This window comes from Triturus cristatus, chromosome 3_1, assembly GCF_964204655.1.
Source record: "Triturus cristatus chromosome 3_1, aTriCri1.1, whole genome shotgun sequence".
Lineage (NCBI taxonomy): Eukaryota > Metazoa > Chordata > Amphibia > Caudata > Salamandridae > Triturus > Triturus cristatus.
In genome coordinates, this window is record NC_140583.1 from 771,360,266 (window position 1) to 771,384,588 (window position 24,323).

Here is a 24,323-nt window from a genome sequence, read left to right on the forward strand (position 1 = left end):
TTTGCACACTTTAAAGAGAATACCCTAGACCATCAATTCTAGGGTTCTTATTGCTTTATTTAGCTTATTTTAAATTATTTAGATTAGCGAAGCAAATAAATATTTTTTTTCTCGTCTTAGAAAAGAAACCTTCCATTTACAGAACACCACATTTACAAAAACACATTAATACACAATACACAATGTTATATTCCACTTAAAAACGAAAAAAATTCAAAGACAAAAATGACAAGTGAAACAAACTTAGTGTGAAATAACATTAACATTGACCAGCTTCAGACTGTCATTCTAGCAGCTTCATGCCCAATACGTGTACTGTGCATCTCTAAATGAGTCCCCAGTATAGTTCTACACTACTATTACAACAGAGCTTATCAAGGCGTCAAAGGCCTTACTTTTTGTTGCTTTTGCTTTCGCTTGGCTTAGAGTGGTTTCTCACAGACAAGATACCATTCGTTTTCACACCGCCTTTTTTGTCTCCTGTCCAAAAAACTAAGTTTTGGTGTCCCCCAGTGTTCAGTGCTGTTACCACTGTTATTTAACATGTATGTTTGGCCACTAACAGAGCAAGTGCATAGTATTGGTGTAGAATTTTTCATGTACACGTATGACACAGCTCATTTTTGCGATTACTCTCAGGCAAGATTGGCCAGGCGCCCCTTGCAATTAGAAGATGATGGGGCAATTAGTCGCGCCACGGGCAGGAGCCAGGGTGAGGAGTCCATTGTATGTGTTTTGCCACAAAGAAAGGTTGTGACATCTTCAGGAGATGCCCAGGATGGGGGCATTTAAGACGTTGGGAGGTGAGAGATCGGCCTCTTTTCTCTCCATTGTGCACCAGCATACCGGATCAAACAATCACCCACCCACTCCTAGAGGAAACTAGAATTTCTAGCAGCAGACAATGGGGGTACCAAAAAGATGTTGACTGGTTTACTGGACTGACCCCTGGTGGGGTGTTGATTTGTGTGGGCACTGGGCTGGCAGAAGGGGTGGTCCAGGACTTTTCTGCCCTACCCTGTGATGCCTGAAGTTGAACATTTTGGGGGGATTTGCCTGGTGACAGGTATCCCGGCAGGGATAGAGTGCTATGCGGTGCCCTGGTGTATATGTTGTTATGGAACTGTGAGTATTGCCCATACCTCTATGAGATGGAGGGGAAGTTGTCCCTAAAATATGCTTGTCAATACTCTCTGATGCCCTTGGTGGAGGGCATGAGTGATGGATCAATGCACGTTTCGATGGCCTCAATAACACATAACCACCTTCTTCAATTACTCCTTTTACAGTGTCCTTTTTCTTTCAAACATGTAGAGTTTGTACTAAATAAAAGAAATAAACTCCTATGTTATATGTGTGAGTTCTGTGAGTTAGAGATCTATTGACAAATGTTTTCATTTTTAAAGACCAGCAAATAAGAAGATTCCACCAAATTGCATAAGTACACTACACACCAGATAGTCACCAAGTATTGACAATACACAATGACCAAAAACACCCATATATAAATTTACTGACCATTGTCCAAAATTATTCTATTTATATTTCATCTCATGCATTTTAGAAGACCAAAACACCACACCAACGTGGCTCTATTTGTGCTCCTTATCGTGTTTTTAAGGCCTTCAACCACCACATATATATATGTACCAGACTCACTAGATGTCACACTAAATGATTCCTTCAATGTTTCCTTCATACGGTATATCTTATCAGCCAAACCTTAAATGTGATGTATGTAGCCCTCTCTTAAACACCAAGAGTATACCTTTGTAGTTTGCGGGTTTACCTAAGAGAAAATATAAGAATAGGAGTGTAAGAAAACCGTTTTTTTGCAGGTGTCCTTCCCACATTTTGCCCTATTTGGACCCCAATGCTGATAGTTTTTGACTTTGAAAGTGCTGACCAGGCCCCAGTGCTTGTGCTCCCTCTCAAACACTGATGTGTGTGAATTGGTAACCCCAATTGGGAAGGACTTTAACCACCCTATAAGTCCCTGTCAGTGGTACAAAGGGCATGGAAGTTATAAGGGTCACCAGGGCCTGAAGCACTGATTGTGCCACCCTGAGTGACCCAAGTAAATAGATGACAGCAGGCCTGCCATTGCAGACTGCAAGAGCAGTGCAAACTGCTCCAATTCGACTTTGCCCTCACTATGAGTGGCAAGGTCACATCACTATTTTTTATATATGTCAGTCACCCCTAAGGTGGGCCTCCTGAGCCCAGGAGGCAGGGAGCATTATATTTAAGGTGTGGACATATAGGTGCAAGCGTCTATGTTCCACCAGCAGCCTCTTTCCATTAAGGGCTACTATAAGTGATAGGGGGCGATAGACAAACATGGGCTAGCACTGAGGCACCCTGAATTAGCCAGTTCCATTATGGTCCCACTGAAATATGTCATGTTTTGTATCATACAACATGTCTCATTAAACCTGACCTTATTCTAAAGTAAGATTTAATGTGACATGCACCCAGGTGGCTACCTTAGAGGTTGCTCACCTGGTTGCCACGGACGATCCTTTGCCCTGGCTGACAGCCTACAAGCTGCTGCTCCCAAGACAGGAATATGAACACCTGCCAGGAGGTGTGAACACTCCCATGAGTTAGAAACAAAGGTCTGGGTGGGAAGTAGGTGACACCTCCCTCCCTGACAGGTTGGCTAGTAAAGTGACACATCAAGGCGGTGAGCTTCAAAGCTTTCCCCGTCTCTGATATGCATCAAGGCTGCCACCCAGAGGAGGACAAAGCCACGCCCCTGCCCATAGGCACATTAGCTCCCAGGCAGGTGGTACGTTTAGGTGCCCCAATACCCAGAGATGACCTGTCCTAGGAGGCTCTTTTTTCCTTATTCACAAACTACATATATAGTCTGCAGGCTGGTCAACCAATCTGTACTGAGCTCCAACTATCCCCGCTGTATGTAATGCTGTTCCGGCTTCCAGGACTGGTGAAGATGAGGGAGCACTGTAACTTCTGGGCCTGGGCTGTTTCCTTTCCATCGCAGTAGTTAGACCCTGTGGTGAGTTCTGCCACGGCAAGTGCTGCTGTGCTGCACCCTAAAGTATACAGAAAAACTCCCTGCTCTACTTGTTGCATCAATGACTTGCTCCCCTGTAGATTGGTCTACTACCACACATGCTGATGCGTTACCCCATAACTGACCTGTTTTTCAATGTCTCCAGGAGTTGAGCGGGATCTCCAGACGGCAGCTTCTCCGTCTCTTCAGCCATTGAAGACCCAGCCATAGACCGAACCTGCACCACCTGCTTCTGAATTCTTATGTTATATTACTTTAGTTGATTGTAATTATAGCACACGGAGCCATGGGCTCGGGGGAAATTAAACAATAAACCCATTATCACAGGATATTGAGCTGACACCAGACTGGAACACTTACCTCCCGCTCACCCGTCGGCAGCTCTCACCGCTGCATGCTAGCCTTTCCCTAGCCATGTTGCAGGGTGCAGTACCCTATGAGGCCAAAAGAGGTCCCAAGGGACACCTAGTGACAGCCTGTGGTACTGCACCCTCACAACACTGTTCTTTTTTCTTCATCGGAACACCCACTTTCTGTTCCCTAAGTGATTTCAGCCACTTGTAATTCTATCTTTGGTGACCTCTCAATGGGGCTTTGTTACTCGCTGTGCATCGGCACCATTTTATTTACATCCTTCTGTTTTAGTTTGGTTCAGACTGTTCATGTGTTCTATAGTCCTCGTGTTCTATTGTTTGGCGAAGGCATATTAAAGAAATACAAATCTATGCCTCACGTCTTGATATGTAATCTCTAAATAATAAAGTCTAATTGGCTATTGGAATGGGCCCCTCGCTGCAAAATGTGCTGAATCGCCCCTGAGTTTCACCTGTCTCCCAGACCCTGAACTGATTAGGGGAGCCCTATGTTAGATTCCATGAGTACTGCAGGGGCTGAACTGTCATACATAACACCCCGCTTCTAATGTCTACAGGCTGTGGTTGTTACCTACCCTGATTTCTCAGAGATGAGTATTTTACTACCTTTGGTTTCCAAGGAATGTTCAATATTCCTGAAGGATTGTCTGTACAATTTTTGGGAAATCTGTCTCACTGTTCTCAGTTCCCAAGAGGAAGTGGGTGTCATTGCCCCGGATACGGAAGTCTTTTTCACTGGGGGCTATGGGTGCTACTATCAGTTTCCCAGGATTCAGGAGTCACTGCCACGATTCCTAAGCGGTGTGTGTCACTGCATCAGGGCATCTAAGGCATGTGTTTCGGACCATGACTGCTGATGGATGTGGGTATCACTACCAGGATATCTACATTCATCTGTTTCCTGAGGCGAACGAGTGGTACTGTGCCTAATTCCAGTGAAAGGCGTGTCACTGCACTGATTCCGAAGAGGAGCGTTTAGCCACTCACTGAACCTTGAAGAATTTTATTCTGTCACTGAGTCCCAAGGGCTGCAGATGTCACTGTCCTGATTTTTGAAGGAGGTGTGTCACTACCATTGATTACAGAGTAATGTGGGTGTTACTTTGCCCGAATTTAAAGGGATCCGTGCTACCACCCTGATTCATGGGGGCATGCTGTCACTGTTGTGAATTCTGAGGGATGTTTCTTACTGTTTCTGATTCCTGTACGACTGTGTGTCACTGCCCTAGGATTCTTGAGCATCTTTCACTGCCCCTATTCTGGGGGTGGATCTGGTTATTGTTTGTATTCCTTCTTTGCTTCCTCTCACCCACTCTACTTTACCTTACAGGTATATGGCTGCAGGTCCTGGAGGCGATCGGGGTTCTGGCTGTCATCTCCAATGGGCTGGTGATTGCTATCACCTCTGATTTCATCCCAAGAATCATTTACAAATACTTCTATGGGCCCTGTGCTTCCAGCAACACCTCTGACATAGAGTAAGTGACTCAGTGTACTCAACCTTCTCTACTCGTTCACCATTTGTCTCTAACCTCTTGACCTGACTTCTGAGCTTACTTCCAGTACCGCGTTTGTAACATGCAGGGGCCCCGTTAAGACTCCTCTGCCCCACACTGATCACTGTATGTCCACTGCCTGACCTTCCCAAGCCCAAAATCTGACCTCCGCATATCCCCCCGTAGACCTCCCTATGTCTCAGACCCGATCTTTTATACTTGCAGGCTGCCCTCCGACTAGGGTCAACAGGACGTGCCTATAATTCAGGCCTGACCTTCCTTATATCCTTATTCTGACCTCTCTATCACATCAGTCTGACCTCATTATCTGCTGTGCCCAAACCCACCTATGTATGTATGTTTGTGCGTGTGTGTCATGCTTATACATTGAGCTTGACCCCTACTCCTCCAGTGTGTCCAGCCTCAGGCTAGTGACACCCTGTAGTGTTGGTAAGACTAGGGCCGGGCCAGAACAAACCAGGATCCAGACTGCCTCAGATTACCTAGGTAAACCAATGCACCACTATCTGCAGACAAAATGGATACAACAAAGTCTCTCTAATGGATGCTTCAACCGGCAACTCCTCACCTGTCGAATACCCCCAGGTGCCGGACTACATCTGGAATCTTTTCATAGGTCCCCAGTGCTGGGAGGGAGCGCTGGCTCCATCTAGGTGCCAGAAATTATGCCAGCATGACATCATTTAAGCCATATATCTCCCACCCTGGTGCATTGATTTCCGTTTACTTTTTTCTGTACCCTTGCAATGCAGATCCGTAGATTGCTTCCTTTGCATTCTCTCAAAGACATTTGGAAAAATAGATATTAAGGTGCCGATTCCGATTTTGGAGAAACCGGGTACGAATCGTCGGACGGAGCGTTTTCTCCATCCGACTCGTACCCGGTAAAAAGACCGTACAAACATGCAAGTACGATTCGTACGGAAACACCATTTCTGTACGAATCGGAAAAAACACCGACCGACGAAAAAATACATACGAATGTGATCCGGGACAGCGCATACGCGACAGTCGTACGGAGTTAGGCAGCTTTTTACGTACCAGCAAGTACGATTCGTACCGACAGCACTCCGGATGGCAATATTTCTACTGCACCCAAAAAGTGCCGGAAAAGCAAAGTACGCCATGAAGCGTGAGGAAAAGGGGGCCCGGTACGCGCCGAACACCCCCCCCCAGACCCCAGTATGTACGCACCGTACCCCCAGCCCCCCCGTATGTACGGAGCATACCCCAAGCCCCCCCCGTATGTACGCGCCATACCCCCAGCCCCCCCGTATGTACGGAGCGTACCCCCCCGTATGTACGGAGCGTACCCCCACCCGTGTATGTACGGAGCATACCCCCACCCCCGTATGTACGGAGCATACCCCTGGGGGTCCGCACCGTACATACAGGGGTGGGGGTATGCTCCGTACATACGGGGGTGGGGGTACGCTCCGTACATACACGGGTGGGGTGGGGGTACGGCGCGTACATACGGGGGGGCTGGGGGTACGGCACGTACAAACGGGGGGGCTGGGGGTACGGCGCGTACATACTGGGGTCTGGGGGGGGGGGTGTTCGGCGCGTACCGGGCACATGTTTGGACGTCTCCATGGTTGCTATAGGAGTTCGCTCCGGACGGTCTTTTTTCCATACGGTTGTGCATTCAGACGGACGGACGGATCGTACTTGCGCGCTCGGACTTTAGTTTACCGATTCGTAGGTTCAAATTGCCGGGGACGTGTCGGACACTTTTTCTGACCCGAGGACGTGTTGGGGAATGTTCCCAATGCGATTCGTATGGATTTTTTAACATACGAATCGTACTTGCCAGTTTGTACGGGACTTGTACGATTCGTACGGAAAAAAATCCAGATACGATTCGTACGGAGAATATTTTTCCAGGATCGGAATCGGCACCTAAATCTTTAATATCTATTTTTCCAAATGTCTTTTAACAAAGTGCATTGCTATAAATGTCCCCTCCCAGAAAGTCAGGTTATAAGCCCCGCTTATATCTGTTACTGACCTTCATGAGGGGTATCTTTGGTATTTGGTTCCAGACATGATGCCAGGTGTGTGCACGTTTACTAAGACCTATGACCATCCTTCAGATCTGGGAGGCAGGAAGGATCAGTAAGAAAACTTCAGGTAGATAGAGTATCCACCAGAAAGATTGTTACAGAAAGTAAGTAATTTTTTCTTCAATGCCTGGGAGATGAGTGGGGGTATTTAACTCCACCATTCAAAGACAACTAACCTAGTAATGTCTGTCTTACTTATAGATGTCCCCTTCTTTTTCCTGGACTATAACAAATTCATACACCAACATAAAAGTGAACTATAGAGTATACTACCCTCTGAAACACGTACAGGGCAGTGGGTAAGGGTACACTATCGTCATGCGCTTTCAGGTGCTGAACCAAACTCATCAGTTCCTTCAAACATTGCTTGACACCTGTATCTCATGCCATCAGCCCCATGAATATAGAAGTATGCTCTGGCAGCTCAAAGGCACTATCCAATATCAAATTGTTTGGCCAACCAGCTAATCTTGCTGTGCCTTTTAAATAGCTGCATGGTAGTATGGTACGCCTGTGAAAATTACCAAACACCTGGTCATCTCTTAATGCGACATCATGAGTTTGTCAAATCTTGATTGACTCCACTAAATGACTTTGTTTGATGTGACCCGAACCCAGACGGTTTCTCTATTATGAGGTGTATCCAACACGTAGCAAGAGATTTATGTATCGCTGACGTCCATTACCCTTATGACATTATTCTGTTTTCATCTAAAGACATTACCACCATGCATTCTTGGTAGCAAAATGTGGTGGCCACAATGAACTTTCGCCTAAAAACATGCTTAATTGGCTTCTCGGTTACTGTCCAAACATTTGCCATAAACGTCATAATGCTGTCACCAAGCTACAGTCTAAATCCCCATCCCAGCCTGAAAGCTTCCCAAAATTCAGTTATCTGTTACCAAATCATTCTGTAATTAAGATTTCTTTCAGTCTCTTGTTAATGAGGTCTGCTCTTATTGTGTGAGGTCTATCTCCACTCTCTGATCACTTTGATATCCAGGATGGCCATCAGTGGATACTGAGAGACTAATCTCGAGTCATTCTCAAAAATCTTAACAAGCATTGGCAAAGCCAATTGGTCTTGCTTATGGAAGAGCTATTAGCTGTGGCGATGTGTTTTGGCAATGTTGTACACCAGAGTGGCTGCTGTTCAGCATGGCTAAAAGTTAGTAGGGTAAAGGAGAGAGGTGTGGAGTGGAGTGTCGTAAAGTGGAGTAGAGTGGAGTGTTATGGAGTAGTGTAGAGTGGCATACAGGGAAGTTGAGTGGCGTGGAGAGGGAGGAGTGAAATGGATTTGCATGGAGTAGCGTACAGTGTTATGGAGTGTCATGGAGAGAGTGGAGTGTCGTTGAGTGGAAGGGCGTAGAGTTGAGTGGCGTCGAGCAGAGCACAGTGTCAGAGTTGAGTAGAGTGTCATAGAGTGGAGAGGCATAATGTCCCGTGGAGTGGTGTAGAATGGAGTTGTGTAGAGGGTGTTGCATAGAGTGGAGTAGAGTGTTGCAGAGTAGAGTGGTGTGCAGCGAAGTAGAATGTCATAGAGTCGAGTGGAGTAAAGTTGCATGGAGTGGCATAGAAGAGGTTGCATAGAGCATCGTAGAGTGGAGTAGTGCCATAGAATAGCATAGAGTGTAGTAGAGTGTTGTAGAGTGCTGTAGAGTGGAGTGGCATTGAGTGGAGTAGCATAGAGTGGAGTAGAGTCACAGTGGACCAGAGTTTAACGGAGTAGAGCATCATAGAGTGGAGTATCGTGGAGTGTTGTAGAGTGGAGTGGAGCAGAGTGGCCTAGAGTGAAGTGGTGTAAAGTACAGTGGTGCAGAGTAGATTGGTATAGAGTGAAGTAGTGTAGACTGAATTGGTTTTTAGTAAAGTGGTGTAGAGTAGTGACGTAGAGTAGTGTAGAATGCAGTGGCATAAAGTAGATTGGTGCAGAGTGGAGTAGAGGGGCATAGAGTGAAGTGGTATAGAATGGGGTAGTGCAGGGTAGAGTGCAGAGTTGTTGAGTAGAGTGGCGTAGAGTGCAGTGGCATAGAGTGAAGTGGCGTAGGGTGTGGTGGTGTAGAATGCAGTGGTGTAGAGTTGAGTGGTGCACAGGAGAGTGCAGTGGCATAGAGTGCAGTCTGTCAGAGTGCAGGGTCGTAGAGTGTTGCAGAGTAGGGTAGCCTAGAGAGCAGTGATAGTGGTGCAGAGTAGAATAGAGTGGCGTAGAGTGCATTGATGTAGAGTGATGTATTGTGTGATCCGTAGAGTGCAGTGGTACAGAGTAGACATTGTAGAGTTTAGTGGTGTAAAGTGCGATGGTGCAAAGTAGTTGGCTTAGGTGCAGTGCCTTAGGGTGCATTGGTTTTGAGTAAGGTAATGTAGAGTGCAATGGCATACAAATATTTTCATCAAACCCCTGAACCACTAATATGTCATACCAGAATTACATTTAATTTTTACACAATCAATATTACATTATCCCAATAGTTATCACTACTTAGCGATCATTTTAATTAATGTATCAGATATTACTTTTCAGGAGTGCCATGAACTAGTGTCCAGAGTATTGGCTATATCAATAGCTAAGTTTCATCGATAGCTCAGTATTAACACTGGTTCAGTATCACTTTTTCAACTCAGTGAGATATATTTCTCACTACCATCTGAGGCTCAGTACTATCAATGCCTCCTTCAGTTGACTGCCTCAAAGCTATCAGTGATTCTAGTAAAGGTGGCTGAGCGTTATCAGTGTCTCAGGATTAAGAGTGGCGCTAGCTCGGCATTATCATTGGTTCACTGTGATTAGTGACCTGGTGTTCACAATGGTCAGTATCTGTGCTGGTTCAGTATCATCTGTGGCTCAGTGTTATCAGTGGTGGCTCAATGTTATTACCCTGTAAGATCATTATCTATGTTTTGGTGCTATTGGAGGCTCAGTATCAATATTTGATCAGTGTCAATGGTTGTTCTCTGTCACTTACATTACTAGAGCTGTATGAGAAATCGCTTTGCTTCGCTGGTGGTCAAGCATCAATAGTGTATCATTATTATTGGTGCACCATAAAGTGTCGCGATTCATCAGTTTCCGTATTAATGATGACTCAGTACAATTAGTGATTCACTGATGTGAGGGGAGAGCAGTGACTGCACTCCAGAAAGCAGAAGATACAAGGTTGGAATTGCTAAGCAGTGGAAGACATACAAATGTAGTACACATGTGTGAGTACTTGTGTGCATGGGTGTGCACACACAAACGCGCACTCTCTCTCTCACTCTCTTTCACCCTGTGCTCTCTTGTACACGTGTGTGAGTACTTGTGTGCATGGGTGTGCACACACAAACACGCACTCTCTCTCACCCTCTTCCACCCTGTGCTCTCTTGCACAAGTGTGTGAGTACTTGTGTGCATACAAAAACAGGCACTCTCTCTCTCACCCTCTTCCACCCTGTGCTCTCTTGCACACGTGTGTGAGTACTTGTGTGCATGGGTGTGCACACACAGATGCACTCTCTCTCACCCTCTTCCACCCTGTGCTCTCTTGCACACATGTGTGAGTCCTTGTGTGCATGGGTGTGCACACACAGATGCACTCTCTCTCACCCTCTTCCACCCTGTGCTCTCTTGCACACATGTGTGAGTCCTTGTGTGCATGGGTGTGCACACACAGATGCACTCTCTCTCTCACCCTCTTCCACCCTGTGCTCTCTTGCACACGTGTGTGAGTACCTGTGTGCATGGGTGTGCACATACAAATGCACACTCTTTCACCCTCTTCCACCCTGTGCACTCTTGCACACGTGTGTGCGTGCGTGTGTGCATGGGTTTGCACACACAAACACACACTCTCTCTCACCCTCTTCCACCCTGTGCTCTCTTGCACACGTGTGTGAGTATGTGTTTGTATGGGTGTGCACACAAGTGCACACTCTCTCTCACCCTCTTCCACCCTGTGCACTCTTGCACACGTGTGTGCGTGCGTGTGTGCATGGGTTTGCACACACAAACACACACTCTCTCTCCCCCTCTTCCAGCCTGTATTCTCTTGCACACGTGTGTGAGTGCATGTGTGCATGAGTTTGCACACACAAACACACACTCTCCCTCCCCCTCTTCCACCCTGTATTCTCTTGCACTCGTTTGTGAGTGCGTGTGTGCATGGGTTTGCACACACAAACACACACTCTCTCTCCCCCTCTTCCAGCCTGTATTCTCTTGCACACATGTGTGAGTGCGTGTGTGCATGGGTTTGCACACACAAACACACACTCTCCCTCCCCCTCTTCCACCCTGTATTCTCTTGCACACGTGTGTGACTGTGTGTGTGCATGGGTTTGCACACACAAACACACACTCTCTCTCCCCCTCTTCCACCCTGTATTCTCTTGCACACGTGTGTGAGTGCGTGTGTGCATGGGTTTGCACAAACAAACACACACTCTCCCTCCCCCCCTTCCACCCTGTATTCTCTTGCACACGTGTGTGAGTGCGTGTGTGCATGGGTTTGCACACACAAACACACACTCTCCCTCCTCCTTCCACCCTGTATTCTCTTGCACACGTGTGTGAGTGCATGTGTGCATGGGTTTGCACACACAAACACACACTCTCTCTCCCCCTCTTCCACCCTGTGCACTCTTGCACACGTGTGTGAGTGTGTGTGTGCATGGGTTTGCACGAACAAACACACACTCTCTCTCCCCCTCTTCCACCCTGTATTCTCTTGCACAGTGGTGGACGGGGTATTTGAAATGGGCGCAGATCCTCGCGGAGCGGGTATTCAGTCCTACGACCGTGCGTTTATCGGCTGTGTTCTCTGTTCTCTTCCCTGCAGCTGCTTGACTGGTTACATTAACAACAGCCTGTCGGTGTTCCCGACCAGGGAGTTCGAGGGAGACAGCGAGCTCTCCGGGATGAACGTCACCCATTGCAGGTACAGTATGGGCCCTCATCGCTGCCTGGGAAGCCTCCGTTCGTGGCTTGCCTGGCTCTCACCCCAAGCAAGCAGGTGCCATCGGCAAGGATTATGGTCTTGTGGTTAGGCTGAGGTCAGTTCGTAACTATGCACGTGGTTCATTGGGAAGTTCAGTGCCACGATGTTTTCCTTTCAAACTGGGAATGAAGTGCTGTTTTAAGGGTTGGTTACTGTGGTAAAGAAGTGGTTATTCCTTCTCTTGTGTTTGGTCCGGGCCTCCCATTGGGTACCCATGTTAGGAATGTATTTACTTTTTCATTCATACCTTATAACCTGGCTCTTTTTTTCCTGGTCTCCCTTCATCTTCCTAGCGCGCAGAGTTTACAAAAACCCAGAGCTGAGTTTTTTCCTGGCTCACACTCACCAACATTAAGTTGGCGAGTGCGGAAAATCCTATTCCAGACCACCTCCCGGCGAGATTTCTCAACGTGGGCGGTCGCGGATGGTCGCAACCGCTCGCGTTGAGAAAACATCCGTTCATATTGATGAAGCTGCCGCTCGAGTAGAACATCTACTCGAGTGGCAGAAAGAAGGAGCGCCCTCTTGCGCTGTGCATGATGCAGATGAAGCAGACTTTCTATTGCAGGACAAACACCCGGCGCTAAAAATCAGTGCGAACAGCGCAACCTAAAGCCCACCGCCGGCTTGTGGGACAACGCGTAGCATGGCAGAGGTTTTTGGTCACATCGCGGAGTTCCACAGGGGAGAACCTCTGCCCAGCCCTACTGTTTATTGAACACTACTTTCAGTGGCTTTGTCCGCCTGGCTTCTAAATTCATACTTTCTTCACCCACAGGTATCGTGATTACCGAAACGCTGATGACTATAACTTCTCTGTGCAGTTCTGGCACATCTTCGCGGCCCGCCTGGCGTTTGTGATTGTGTTTGAGGTAAAAGCACACTTCTTGAAAAGCTGTCATGGGCAGTAGTGGCTGGTAGGAAATGGGGGTGGGGAGGTCGGGGTGATTTTAAAAACAAAAAAACACTTTCCCTTTCCGACTGCGGCGTGTCTCTCCTCCGCTTTTCTGCTCTGAAAGAAGCTGCAGGAAGAACCCGGCACACAGGCTCCCCTGAGCCAATCACAACGCTGCAATGCAGCATTGTGATTGGTCTGAATGCTGTGAATCGGTCCTCAGATCACGACAGGGAACCTGTGCATATTCCCCCCCAGGCTGTCCGTTACAGCCTGGTGGGGAATATGCAAAGTGAGCATGGCTGCTTGGCCGGATGAAAACGGCCAGCCAAGCAGTCATGCGCACTTAGTGTGCAAGTCCTCTCCTCTTCCCACCCTGAGGCCCCAGCCCTGCCCTGACCCAGCCCGCAGCAACCAAACATAAAACCATAATAACCTTATTATCATTTTACTTTTTCTCTTTTCACTGCTCTATGAGCAGTGGGGTGACGCTGCTCCGCCTTAGCAGAGGAGCCGCCATTGGTCATGGGGTGTGACAAGGTAATTTAAACCGATGCTACGTTACTCTTAGTCTGCCTTCAGGCCCTGCGCTATTGCTGTACTATGACTTTGGGATGTACTGCTGCATTGATCACTGCCTCAGCAGTTGGCCCATCCATTTCCCATCTGAATTTGGGGTCCATCTGAATAATGGGTCTTTTGTCCTGGCCGTAGAATTGTGGGATGGAAGACGCCCCCTATGTCTGATAAGTAAATGCTATAACGCATTTTCCCGCTTTTTTTTCAGCACGTGGTTGTTTGCATTAAGTTTATTGCTGCTTGGTTTGTGCCGGACATCCCCCAGTCTGTAAAAAACGCAGCCCTGGAAACGAAGCACCAGGAATTACTGGAAGAACTCAGGTGAGTGCCATGGAGGGAACAGCTGACGAGCGTCCTCTGGAGGGGAGAGGGGATCTACTTTTAACTGGAGGGTCGCTCTCATGTAATTCACCAGTGCCTTTTACTCTCCCATGTATCCTGGCTGTCAGTAGGCAGTGCCTGAACTGTAACACAGACAGTAACAGCCACACATGGACAAGGTTGGATACATAACTAGTCACACTCATAGGGTTACAGGTTCCTAAGGTTTTGGGGATGTAGCTCAAAGAAGAATTGTGTGAAATATCCCTAGCGCTACCAAGAGGAAACCTAAAAGGAAATACAAGAGCTATGGATCCAGTAGCAGGAACCTGCAACAGAAAATAGAAACACAGACAGTAACAGCCGCACATAGACAAGTTTTAACATCGAATGAGGATACATAACTCCTCACTCTCATAGGGTTACAGGTTCCTAAGGCTCTAGAATACTACGCAGAGGGACATCACTACTCTTAACTGCATTTAAATGGGAATGAGTGAACCATGAGTGAACCATTGCCAAGTAAACTATTTGAAGGAAGTGGCTTTCACTGAAACTTAAATCAGCTTGTGATTTGAGACCACCACACTGCCCTTAAGGAAGAAGGGTTCCAGTGCGCCAATGCCTGAATATGCCCAAAGCCCTGTCCAGTCAGTTCAATCAATGGCACATGATTTGAACCCAGCTGCTAAGTCCCAGAGCAATCGCAAATGTCAGGAAGCCATTTTCCCCAATCCACAAATCCCATTAATATTCCTCCAGATGCAGACTGAGTTGACATTAACTTAATGTCTTCGATTGTATTTCTGAGTTGCTTTCCATTTACAATGTTTACTAGTTGGCATAGAACCCCTGAGAATGCCCGGATTCTTTCTCTTTCCAAGAGACCATGAAGACAGATCTACGTCTACATATTTACACTGGGCAAGTTGTAGAAACTAGTTCAGAGAAAACTAGATGGGACCAAACTCGGATCCCTCTAATCCAATGGAAATTCGTGTTTCATTGAAGGGTGAAGAAGTTTGAGTTTTGAAGTTCTTGGCAGATCTTTAGAACATCTCATAGTTTTGGCAGAATTGAAGTCCCATGTAAGTTCAGTTTGCCTAGGATCACAACATTCTATAAGTACTACTTCCCTTAAATTAAATGTAAGGAAAGATAAATATAGACAATCTGATGAAATTCTACATGTCACTTTTATTTTCATATTATTACCTATAAAAAGAATTCATGAGGACATTATCTTTTAGTATCAGATCTAAAAAGGAATGTACGCTGGAACAGGTTAATCTTACAGTGAATTAGATCAACCATGAGTTCTTCTTTGGGAGGCTCAGCGTGCGTTTGACCCCGGATGAGACTGTGTGCAAGGTAGTCTTGCAGGCTGAAGTGCCTGGGTAGGAAGACATTCGTAACTTGTAGTCTTAGAGAGACTGCTTACCAACAGGACGAACGGACTTCTAGGGTACAAACCACCAAATGAATGGGGCCATGTTCTGAGAGGAGATATCCTGAGTGACTGAAGAATGACTATTTGATGCACATTGACACCGAGGTTTGTGGGAAATGGAGTCCAATCACCGAATTGTTTGCAGCAGCCACCAGGGCCGTACTGGTATTGTAACACTTTGGCATTTTCCCAGTGGGCTGCAGGCTTGCGCTGCTTTCAGATCAGGTTGGGCTGATATGACCCAGTGTGGGGATAGTTTGAGCATCTTAGGGCTTCTTTTAGTTTCCAGTCATAGAAGCGACATCAGTAGATGAGAAGGAAGGTGTGACTAGGCACATAGCAGCAGATCAAGGTCATAGGTGGCAATGGTGCAGCAGAGGAAGTGGCACCAGGAGTTGGAGGGTTCCACTGCACACAAAAAAAGAGGATTGGGGGGGCAACATTTCTATTCCATTTTCCTATTGATTTCATTAAATTGAGACTTTTGAAGAAATATTTCAGTCTTTCAAAGTTGGACTTTTTGGTTTGGGACATCCCCAAGGTGAGTGCGCAGCAAGTCTGTACATCAGTTGGATATACGGCATCTTTCAGAGTTATTCACAACAGTGTTCTTGAGCAGGGGACACTTTTGCTGCTGCATCAGAAACAACAAGGAAATAATTTTCGGTCAATGTTTATTTAGATTAAAAACGTTTTGTCTGAGTGTCAATTGTGAAAACAACTTTTGAAAGACTTTCAAACTTCTACTCAATGTTCCTCAGACACCTTGGTTACTTATGACATAGCTAAATCCAAAGAAAAACAAGCAGATACTTTGATGTATGCAATGAACAAGCATTGGAGATTTACTCATTGATCAAAGAGACCAAGCTAGAGGTCTCTACATCCAATACAACAAGACCGAATATTCGTCAACTTGAATATTTACTGAAAAGAGAGGTAAATCAATGGCTACATGCCACAAATGTAATACAATATTACATGGTTAAACAAAGACTGGGAGATTTGAATGTTTCCTTTGAACCTACATTATGCAAGCCCAACAGCAGTTCACAGACAAATGGTATGCAATACTCAATAAGTGTTCATTGGATTTAATACTATTGATCATTAAAGAATAAGTCAATGTTTTGAATGACCTGGAATTTTAAATTCATTGCATCAAACAAGAGGTAACTAAAACTTTAGAACCAGAAAACGTCAAGATCACTTGTGATAACATTAACACAAAAAATTAGAAGAAAACACCAAGGAAACCAAAGACTGTAAGATAAAAACATTTAAGAGAGACACCATTGATTATAAACTAGACAGTGTATACTCATGGGGAGAAGTTTATGCCCAAAAAAGATTGCATAGGAAAGCAACTCGAATTCTCTTCAGAGGAAAGCAGTTTAGGGGAAAGTGAGCCTTCAACAAGCAGTAAAGGGAAGCCATAGGAAGCCATATAGTGTCCTCAGATCCATCACAGACACACGGGGAATCACAGAAGGTACCTTGTTGTCAACCAGCTTGGCGGCCAGCCATCGACCAGAACCGTTCGGTTTACCAAGACAAGGAGAGGAAAAAGAAAAAGAAAAAGACAAGGTGAGCGATCAACAGTAGCACAAGCATCACAGCAACAAGAAAATCTAGGGGTTTATTTACATCACTTTTCCCATATTAAAAGTGACGCACCGGCGGTGCAAGGGGCTTGTAAATAAGCCCTCTAGTGATTAACATCTCTGATTACTCCTTATTAGCACATCAACTAAAAAGCCTTAAAAAGGGGGCATAACTTGTTCCTACCTATCAAACTAACAATTTGGAAACAGATATAGCTATGTTTAAATCATGCAGAATCTAAGGCTCAAATATTTTTTTCACCTTACCACATTTATCTCCTGACACTGAGGAAGAAGGGTGTAAAGAGTCTAAACTCAAAAGTACTTTTATATCTGCCAATTCTCATAAAATTCTGAGTACATTTGAAACCCTGGTACTCCAGGATTTGACTAAACTGAAGTTAGATTAAAAAAAAATCCAATTTATCCACAATGAAATGGAACATTTTAAAGTATTTGGCTGAAAATGATAACATCGTTTTTTCAAGCAGATAAAGGAGAACAATTAGTGGTATTGAACAAATATTTTTATGATTCCAAAGTATGGTGACATCTCGATGGAAGAATATACATGAAATGGGAATCTGCCCCACACAATCTTTTCACAATACTTTGGAAAACATTTTGAATAAGGCTATAGGAATAGAATGGATCTTTGACCAAACTAAGAGCTTTTTGTCCACAACATTTACCAAAAGACTAAAACTGTAGATGATGGGAAAAATTCATAAGAATCTGTTTGATCCTCTTTTTAGACTGCTTGTAGAGGCATGTGGTTCCATTCATGATGTTTTAGGGAAATACCTTGATTACTTCCTTCACACTATTGTACAGGCCTTTAGGTCATATAGGACTGACAAAACATCTTTTCTGAATAAATTGTCAAACATTGATTGCCGGGTTGACCAAGAGATTTGGCTATGTACTATCAATGGCAATGCCTTGTATACATCCAATTCCCATCAGGATAGAACTGAGGCCATTATTGAATAGGCTTTGCTGAGACAGACACTTACTAGCTAACAAAGTGCTTCTGATTGAGGTCTTACATTTTTTTCTGTATCAGCTATTTTGAATGGCATAGAAGTTTTTTACTTTAAATAAAAAAATGGTACATCAATGGAATTTACTGGGATGCCCGGTTATGCTAATATTGCCATGGAAAAATTTGAATCCTATTGTATTCATAACAATGTCACTAGAAGCCAACATTTGAAAATGTATTCGAGATAAATCAATGCTATTTTCATCATGTGGTCGGACTCTTATAAAATGCAAAAAGAATAATTGATGGACAGAATGCAGAACCTACATGACAACACTGTTCAACTAAACAGTAGAAATTCCAACATTCAAAACACTCATACAATAATAAAGACAAGATCACTTTGTTAGATGTTGAAATATACAAACGGAGTGGATCATTGCAAACAAGGGTGCTTCGTAAAAGCACTGACCGGAACAATAGATTGGTGTACTCATTTTCATCCCACAGTACTGAAAAACAACATCAGTAATCTCAATTCATGAGGATCAGATGAATAGCATCTGAACAAAGTTCTTTTGAAGACACACTACAGGAATATGCTGAGAGGTTTACCAAATGAAGGCACCCTGAAACTATTTTACAAGATTTGATCATTTGATTACAAACTAAAAGCAGAGAGTTTTTGTTATCAGAAACGATTACAAACAAGATTCACATTTGTATCGAAGTTTTTCCACTCGTTCCAAACAAATCAAGAATAAAATTTCCAAAAGGTGGGAAATTCTACAAAGTGAAAAGGATTTTGGAAATTTTTATTTGGAGAAGTCAGGTTACGCATCAAAGTTGGAGAAGACACATTAAGATGTGGAAAATGCACTCACTGCAATAATGTAATTGTTGGGAACATTTTAATTCACCTTCATTGTGGATACAACATTTTCCTAAAACACACTTCTAGTTGTGATGCAAGAAATTGCATTTATTCTTTGAAGTGCCCTTGCGGCCTATTTTACATAGGCAAGATCAATCAGAAGATCAAAGTGAGAATATGTGAACATAAAAGCATTATACCCATAAATTGAAATCTCTAAGTGTAGCCATGCATTGGCAAGAACCTAAACACAACGCCAGTCAATTGCGGTTCCAGATTGTGGAAGTGCTTGAATCCAGCAAGGGAATCGCTAGCAACAAAAGGTTGCTGCAATGAAAAGATTTTTGGATAAAAAGGTTGAGCTCTCTGCAACCATTTGATCTAACTGACAGACTTGAAAGCATTTAATAATTATAACTATTTGTGTGGTCAGGAGCTTCGTTTAGTAAAATGTAAAGAACGACAAAAGTTTTGTGTTGGCAGGATACATTTGGGAGATACCATAACTGTGTAACTTTATGTTTTGTTTTTATTTAATCATTGTTGATTTATGAGTTAATTTGTCACTTTGGGCTTTATCGGTTGCTGCTTTTGTTTTTTCAAGCTATTTTCAGTCTCTCTCGCTGTTTATTTATTTAAAGACATTTCTGAATTTAACATAGAAGAACAACATTTCATGTTGCTATGGATTCAATTAAAATGAGACTTTTGAAGAAAGATTTCAGTCTTTTACAGTTGGATTCTTTTTGGGTGAGGACATCCCCAAGGCGAGTGCGCAGCAAGTCTGTATATCAGTTGGATATGCATTATCTTTCAGAGTTACTCACTACAGTGTCCTTAATCAGAGGTCACTTTTGCTGCTGCACCAGAAACAATGTGGAAATCATTTTCAAAGCAAAAACCAAAGGAAATGATGGACGGAGTGTTGAACATTGCAAGCACTCACCCCCAGTCAACTGATCTGGGTTTAATCCATCACCGTTCTTTAGCCCACTCTGCCACCCCAGTTCAGACATGGCCATATGCAAATCAGTCTGACCCTGTGCCTCATGGGAACAGTCCAGCCCGAACTGCCAAGCCATGTCTTCCCTGGACCGGAAACAAGCTTCCTAGGACCGGTTTCTGGCATTTCAGCCGTCTTCAGCCAGGCTTGCTTGAATCCAGTGGCAAAGTGAGCAAGGGACTCACGTCTGAGCATACCCTGCCAACTTATGGCGAACGAAGCAAAAACCAAAGGAAATGATGGACGGAGTGTTGAACATTGCAAGCACTCACCCCCAGTCAACTGATCTGGGTTTAATCCATCACCGTTCTTTAGCCCACTCTGCCACCCCAGTTCAGACATGGCCATATGCAAATCAGTCTGACCCTGTGCCTCATGGGAACAGTCCAGCCCGAACTGCCAAGCCATGTCTTCCCTGGACCGGAAACAAGCTTCCTAGGACCGGTTTCTGGCATTTCAGCCGTCTTCAGCCAGGCTTGCTTGAATCCAGTGGCAAAGTGAGCAAGGGACTCACGTCTGAGCATACCCTGCCAACTTATGGCGAACGAAGCAAAAACCAAAGGAAATGATGGACGGAGTGTTGAACATTGCAAGCACTCACCCCCAGTCAACTGATCTGGGTTTAATCCATCACCGTTCTTTAGCCCACTCTGCCACCCCAGTTCAGACATGGCCATATGCAAATCAGTCTGACCCTGTGCCTCATGGGAACAGTCCAGCCCGAACTGCCAAGCCATGTCTTCCCTGGACCGGAAACAAGCTTCCTAGGACCGGTTTCTGGCATTTCAGCCGTCTTCAGCCAGGCTTGCTTGAATCCAGTGGCAAAGTGAGCAAGGGACTCACGTTTGAGCATACCCTGCCAACTTATGGCGAACAAAGCAAAAACCAAAGGAAATGATGGACGGAGTGTTGAACATTGCAAGCACTCACCCCCAGTCAACTGATCTGGGTTTAATCCATCACCGTTCTTTAGCCCACTCTGCCACCCCAGTTCAGACATGGCCATATGCAAATCAGTCTGACCCTGTGCCTCATGGGAACAGTCCAGCCCGAACTGCCAAGCCATGTCTTCCCTGGACCGGAAACAAGCTTCCTAGGACCGGTTTCTGGCATTTCAGCCGTCTTCAGCCAGGCTTGCTTGAATCCAGTGGCAAAGTGAGCAAGGGACTCACGTCTGAGCATACCCTGCCAACTTATGGCGAACAAAGCAAAAACCAAAGGAAATGATAGACGGAGTGTTGAACATTGCAAGCACTCACCCCCAGTCAACTGATCTGGGTTTAATCCATCACCGTTCTTTAGCCCACTCTGCCACCCCAGTTCAGACATGGCCATATGCAAATCAGTCTGACCCTGTGCCTCATGGGAACAGTCCAGCCCGAACTGCCAAGCCATGTCTTCCCTGGACCGGAAACAAGCTTCCTAGGACCGGTTTCTGGCATTTCAGCCGTCTTCAGCCAGGCTTGCTTGAATCCAGTGGCAAAGTGAGCAAGGGACTCACGTCTGAGCATACCCTGCCAACTTATGGCGAACAAAGCAAAAACCAAAGGAAATGATGGACGGAGTGTTGAACATTGCAAGCACTCACCCCCAGTCAACTGATCTGGGTTTAATCCATCACCATTCTTTAGCCCACTCTGCCACCCCAGTTCAGACATGGCCATATGCAAATCAGTCTGACCCTGTGCCTCATGGGAACAGTCCAGCCCGAACTGCCAAGCCATGTCTTCCCTGGACCGGAAACAAGCTTCCTAGGACCGGTTTCTGGCATTTCAGCCGTCTTCAGCCAGGCTTGCTTGAATCCAGTGGCAAAGTGAGCAAGGGACTCACGTCTGAGCATACCCTGCCAACTTATGGCGAACAAAACAAAAACCAAAGGAAATGATGGACGGAGTGTTGAACATTGCAAGCACTCACCCCCAGTCAACTGATCTGGGTTTAATCCATCACCGTTCTTTAGCCCACTCTGCCACCCCAGTTCAGACATGGCCATATGCAAATCAGTCTGACCCTGTGCCTCATGGGAACAGTCCAGCCCGAACTGCCAAGCCATGTCTTCCCTGGACCGGAAACAAGCTTCCTAGGACCGGTTTCTGGCATTTCAGCCGTCTTCAGCCAGGCTTGCTTGAATCCAGTGGCAAAGTGAGCAAGGGACTCACGTCTGAGCATACCCTGCCAACTTATGGCGAACAAAGCAAAAACCAAAGGAAATGATGGACGGAGTGTTGAACATTGCAAGCACTCACCCCCAGTCAACTGATCTGGGTTTAATCCATCACCGTTCTTTAGCCCACTCTGCCACCCCAGTTCAGACATGGCCATATGCAAATCAGTCTGACCCTGTGCCTCATGGGAACAGTCCAGCCCGAACTGCCAAGCCATGTCTTCCCTGGACCGGAAACAAGCTTCCTAGGACCGGTTTCTGGCATTTCAGCCGTCTTCAGCCAGGCTTGCTTGAATCCAGTGGCAAAGTGAGCAAGGGACTCACGTCTGGGCATACCCTGCCAACTTATGGCGAACAAAGCAAAAACCAAAGGAAATGATGGACGGAGTGTTTTCAGTCAATATTTATTTAGATTAAAAACACTTTCTCTATGAGTGCTTATCGGGAAAAAACTTTGGGAAGACTTTAAAAAATCACCCCTTTGTTGCCTAAACCTCTTTTAGCCCTACAGACTATCTACAGTAGTTGTCACCCGAGACAACAGGTAGCCCCCTGCTAGGAAGTATGAAGCACTGACACGAACAAAGAGAATTGCTGATGGGAGGAGGGGTCACCTGCTCCAGCAGGGTGGTTCCCGTGCGGGAGGCCACAGATGACCCAGCTTAAAAGAGACTAACACCTCAGTGAATGTCCATCACACCTTAGCCTACCTGCTCCTTTGTGTACGCAGACAGATTGGGATCCCCTCCAGAGGGGAAAAACTGTTTTTCCTGGAGACGTAGCTCATTATGCTGGACGCACCTTAGTGGTGTGCTCAAAGCTCCACACAGGGAAAGAAGACCTAAGCAATCTTGGATTCAGGCAGAAAAGTGTACTGTGGCATTGTTTTGGCCAAACCTCCTGGAAGTGAGGTAAAGTTGGAAGGCTTCCTCCATGGCAACCTTTGACCCATTGGTTAATTAGCCCTCCCATCCTACAAACACCATGATGGCATAAAAGTGGCCCCCCTGATACAGACTCCTCAGGTAACTATTGGGCTCAGAAGAAGACAGAAGAAGGACCACCCTGCTGCTCCCAGGGGTCCATCTCCATAAACTGCAGCAGAAATGGTAAAAGATCACCTATGCCCTCTGCAAATTACACGTCACCCTAGATAGTCCTACAACAATGGCTATCCAAAGAGTACTGAGGGCGAAATTAATACCATCTCTCAATTATGCACAACAGGCATTCCCAGGGGAATTTGCGAAAGACCTAGAAATAATTCACTGCACTGCCTACAGAAAGCTATTTCACCTACCAGACTGCACCAGGAACAACCTGATTCACCTGGAATTTAAACTCAGCCAACAAAAATTGGAAGAGATGGCAACCTTGAGCAAATACTTTTATCGAAAAACGGCGGCACCGGAGAACACCATGAAGGCCGTTATAAAACTTATCTTCCAAGAACCGGGTAATCCCTGGTCTGCCGGTCTCGCTTCCACCAAAGACCTCTTACAGCTTGCAACAGAGAACTGGGACCACAGCATAATCAAGTATGCCACTATTAAAAATACAATAAAAAAGCAAGTACGTCTATGTTCCCGCAACCTGGTTATGGAATCCCTGGCAGCAAGAGGCTTCTATGAGTCCCAAAGCCTCCCGCACACAACGCACAACCTCAAACTTTACCTTACGCAGGCAGTGGGGAGACAAGCCCTATATAGGATCCTAGCAGCCAGGTTACATCCTCTCCCCCTTAAAGAACTATATTCAGCTGGGACAGCAAGCCCAGTGATTGCGGAGTGCCGTCTATGCAAATACAAACGTGAGTCCTTGGCCCATATTTTACTCTGTTGCCCGGCTCTGCGCCTAGCTCGCAGACTCTACCTCAGGCCCATCCTACTTCAACTGGGCACTCGCACTGCAAAGGAGGCAGTCCATCGACTTTACACTCTGGACACAGTGAAGCACATGGCTACCTTTGGCAAATTTGTCCTTCATACCCGTACAAAACTGATGGACATCTCCCCCTAAGATGTCAGGCAGGCACTCGTGCGGCTGCCACCCAACCACCTTTTATCATCTGATTGTTTTTATCCAAGCATGCAAAAGAACATTTTAACAATAGTTGTGTATATAGATTCACCTTTTTAGATTATGTATTTTAGATTTCTAGATTCTCACTCCATCGTTTTTAAATGCTGTTTTCTTCTTTTCTTATTGTAATGGTTTTGCGTAACCACACAAATAAAGAATTCATTAATTCACCCTGCTGCTCCCTGGACCCAGCAAAGAGAGTCTGCACCAAACACTGGACTGCACCTGCTGAACTCAAGAGATTTGCAGCAAGGACTGTGCCTGCTATTTCCACTTTTGAAAAAGAGCTTCAACTGTGCTAGAACAGAAGTGACTCCAAGGGCTAGGTGGGTAGCTTCATGGTAAGCACCAGGACTGCAAAAGCTAAGGGACCCTGCACCCTCGAGAGCCCAG

General features: G+C 45.6%; 1 protein-coding gene across 5 annotated transcripts in view; it reads left to right on the plus strand.

The window, feature by feature from the left end:
- Positions 1-24,323, plus strand: part of ANO9 (anoctamin 9) — a 519,627-nt gene that overhangs the window by 472,952 nt on the left and 22,352 nt on the right. For all 5 annotated transcript variants that reach the window (XM_085644947.1, XM_085644948.1, XM_085644950.1 and 2 more), the window contains 4 exons: positions 4,745-4,892; positions 11,815-11,913; positions 12,752-12,845; positions 13,656-13,768. In XM_085644947.1, the coding sequence (XP_085501073.1) occupies positions 4,745-4,892; positions 11,815-11,913; positions 12,752-12,845; positions 13,656-13,768 (454 nt within the window). The remainder of the gene's footprint in view (positions 1-4,744; positions 4,893-11,814; positions 11,914-12,751; positions 12,846-13,655; positions 13,769-24,323) is intronic.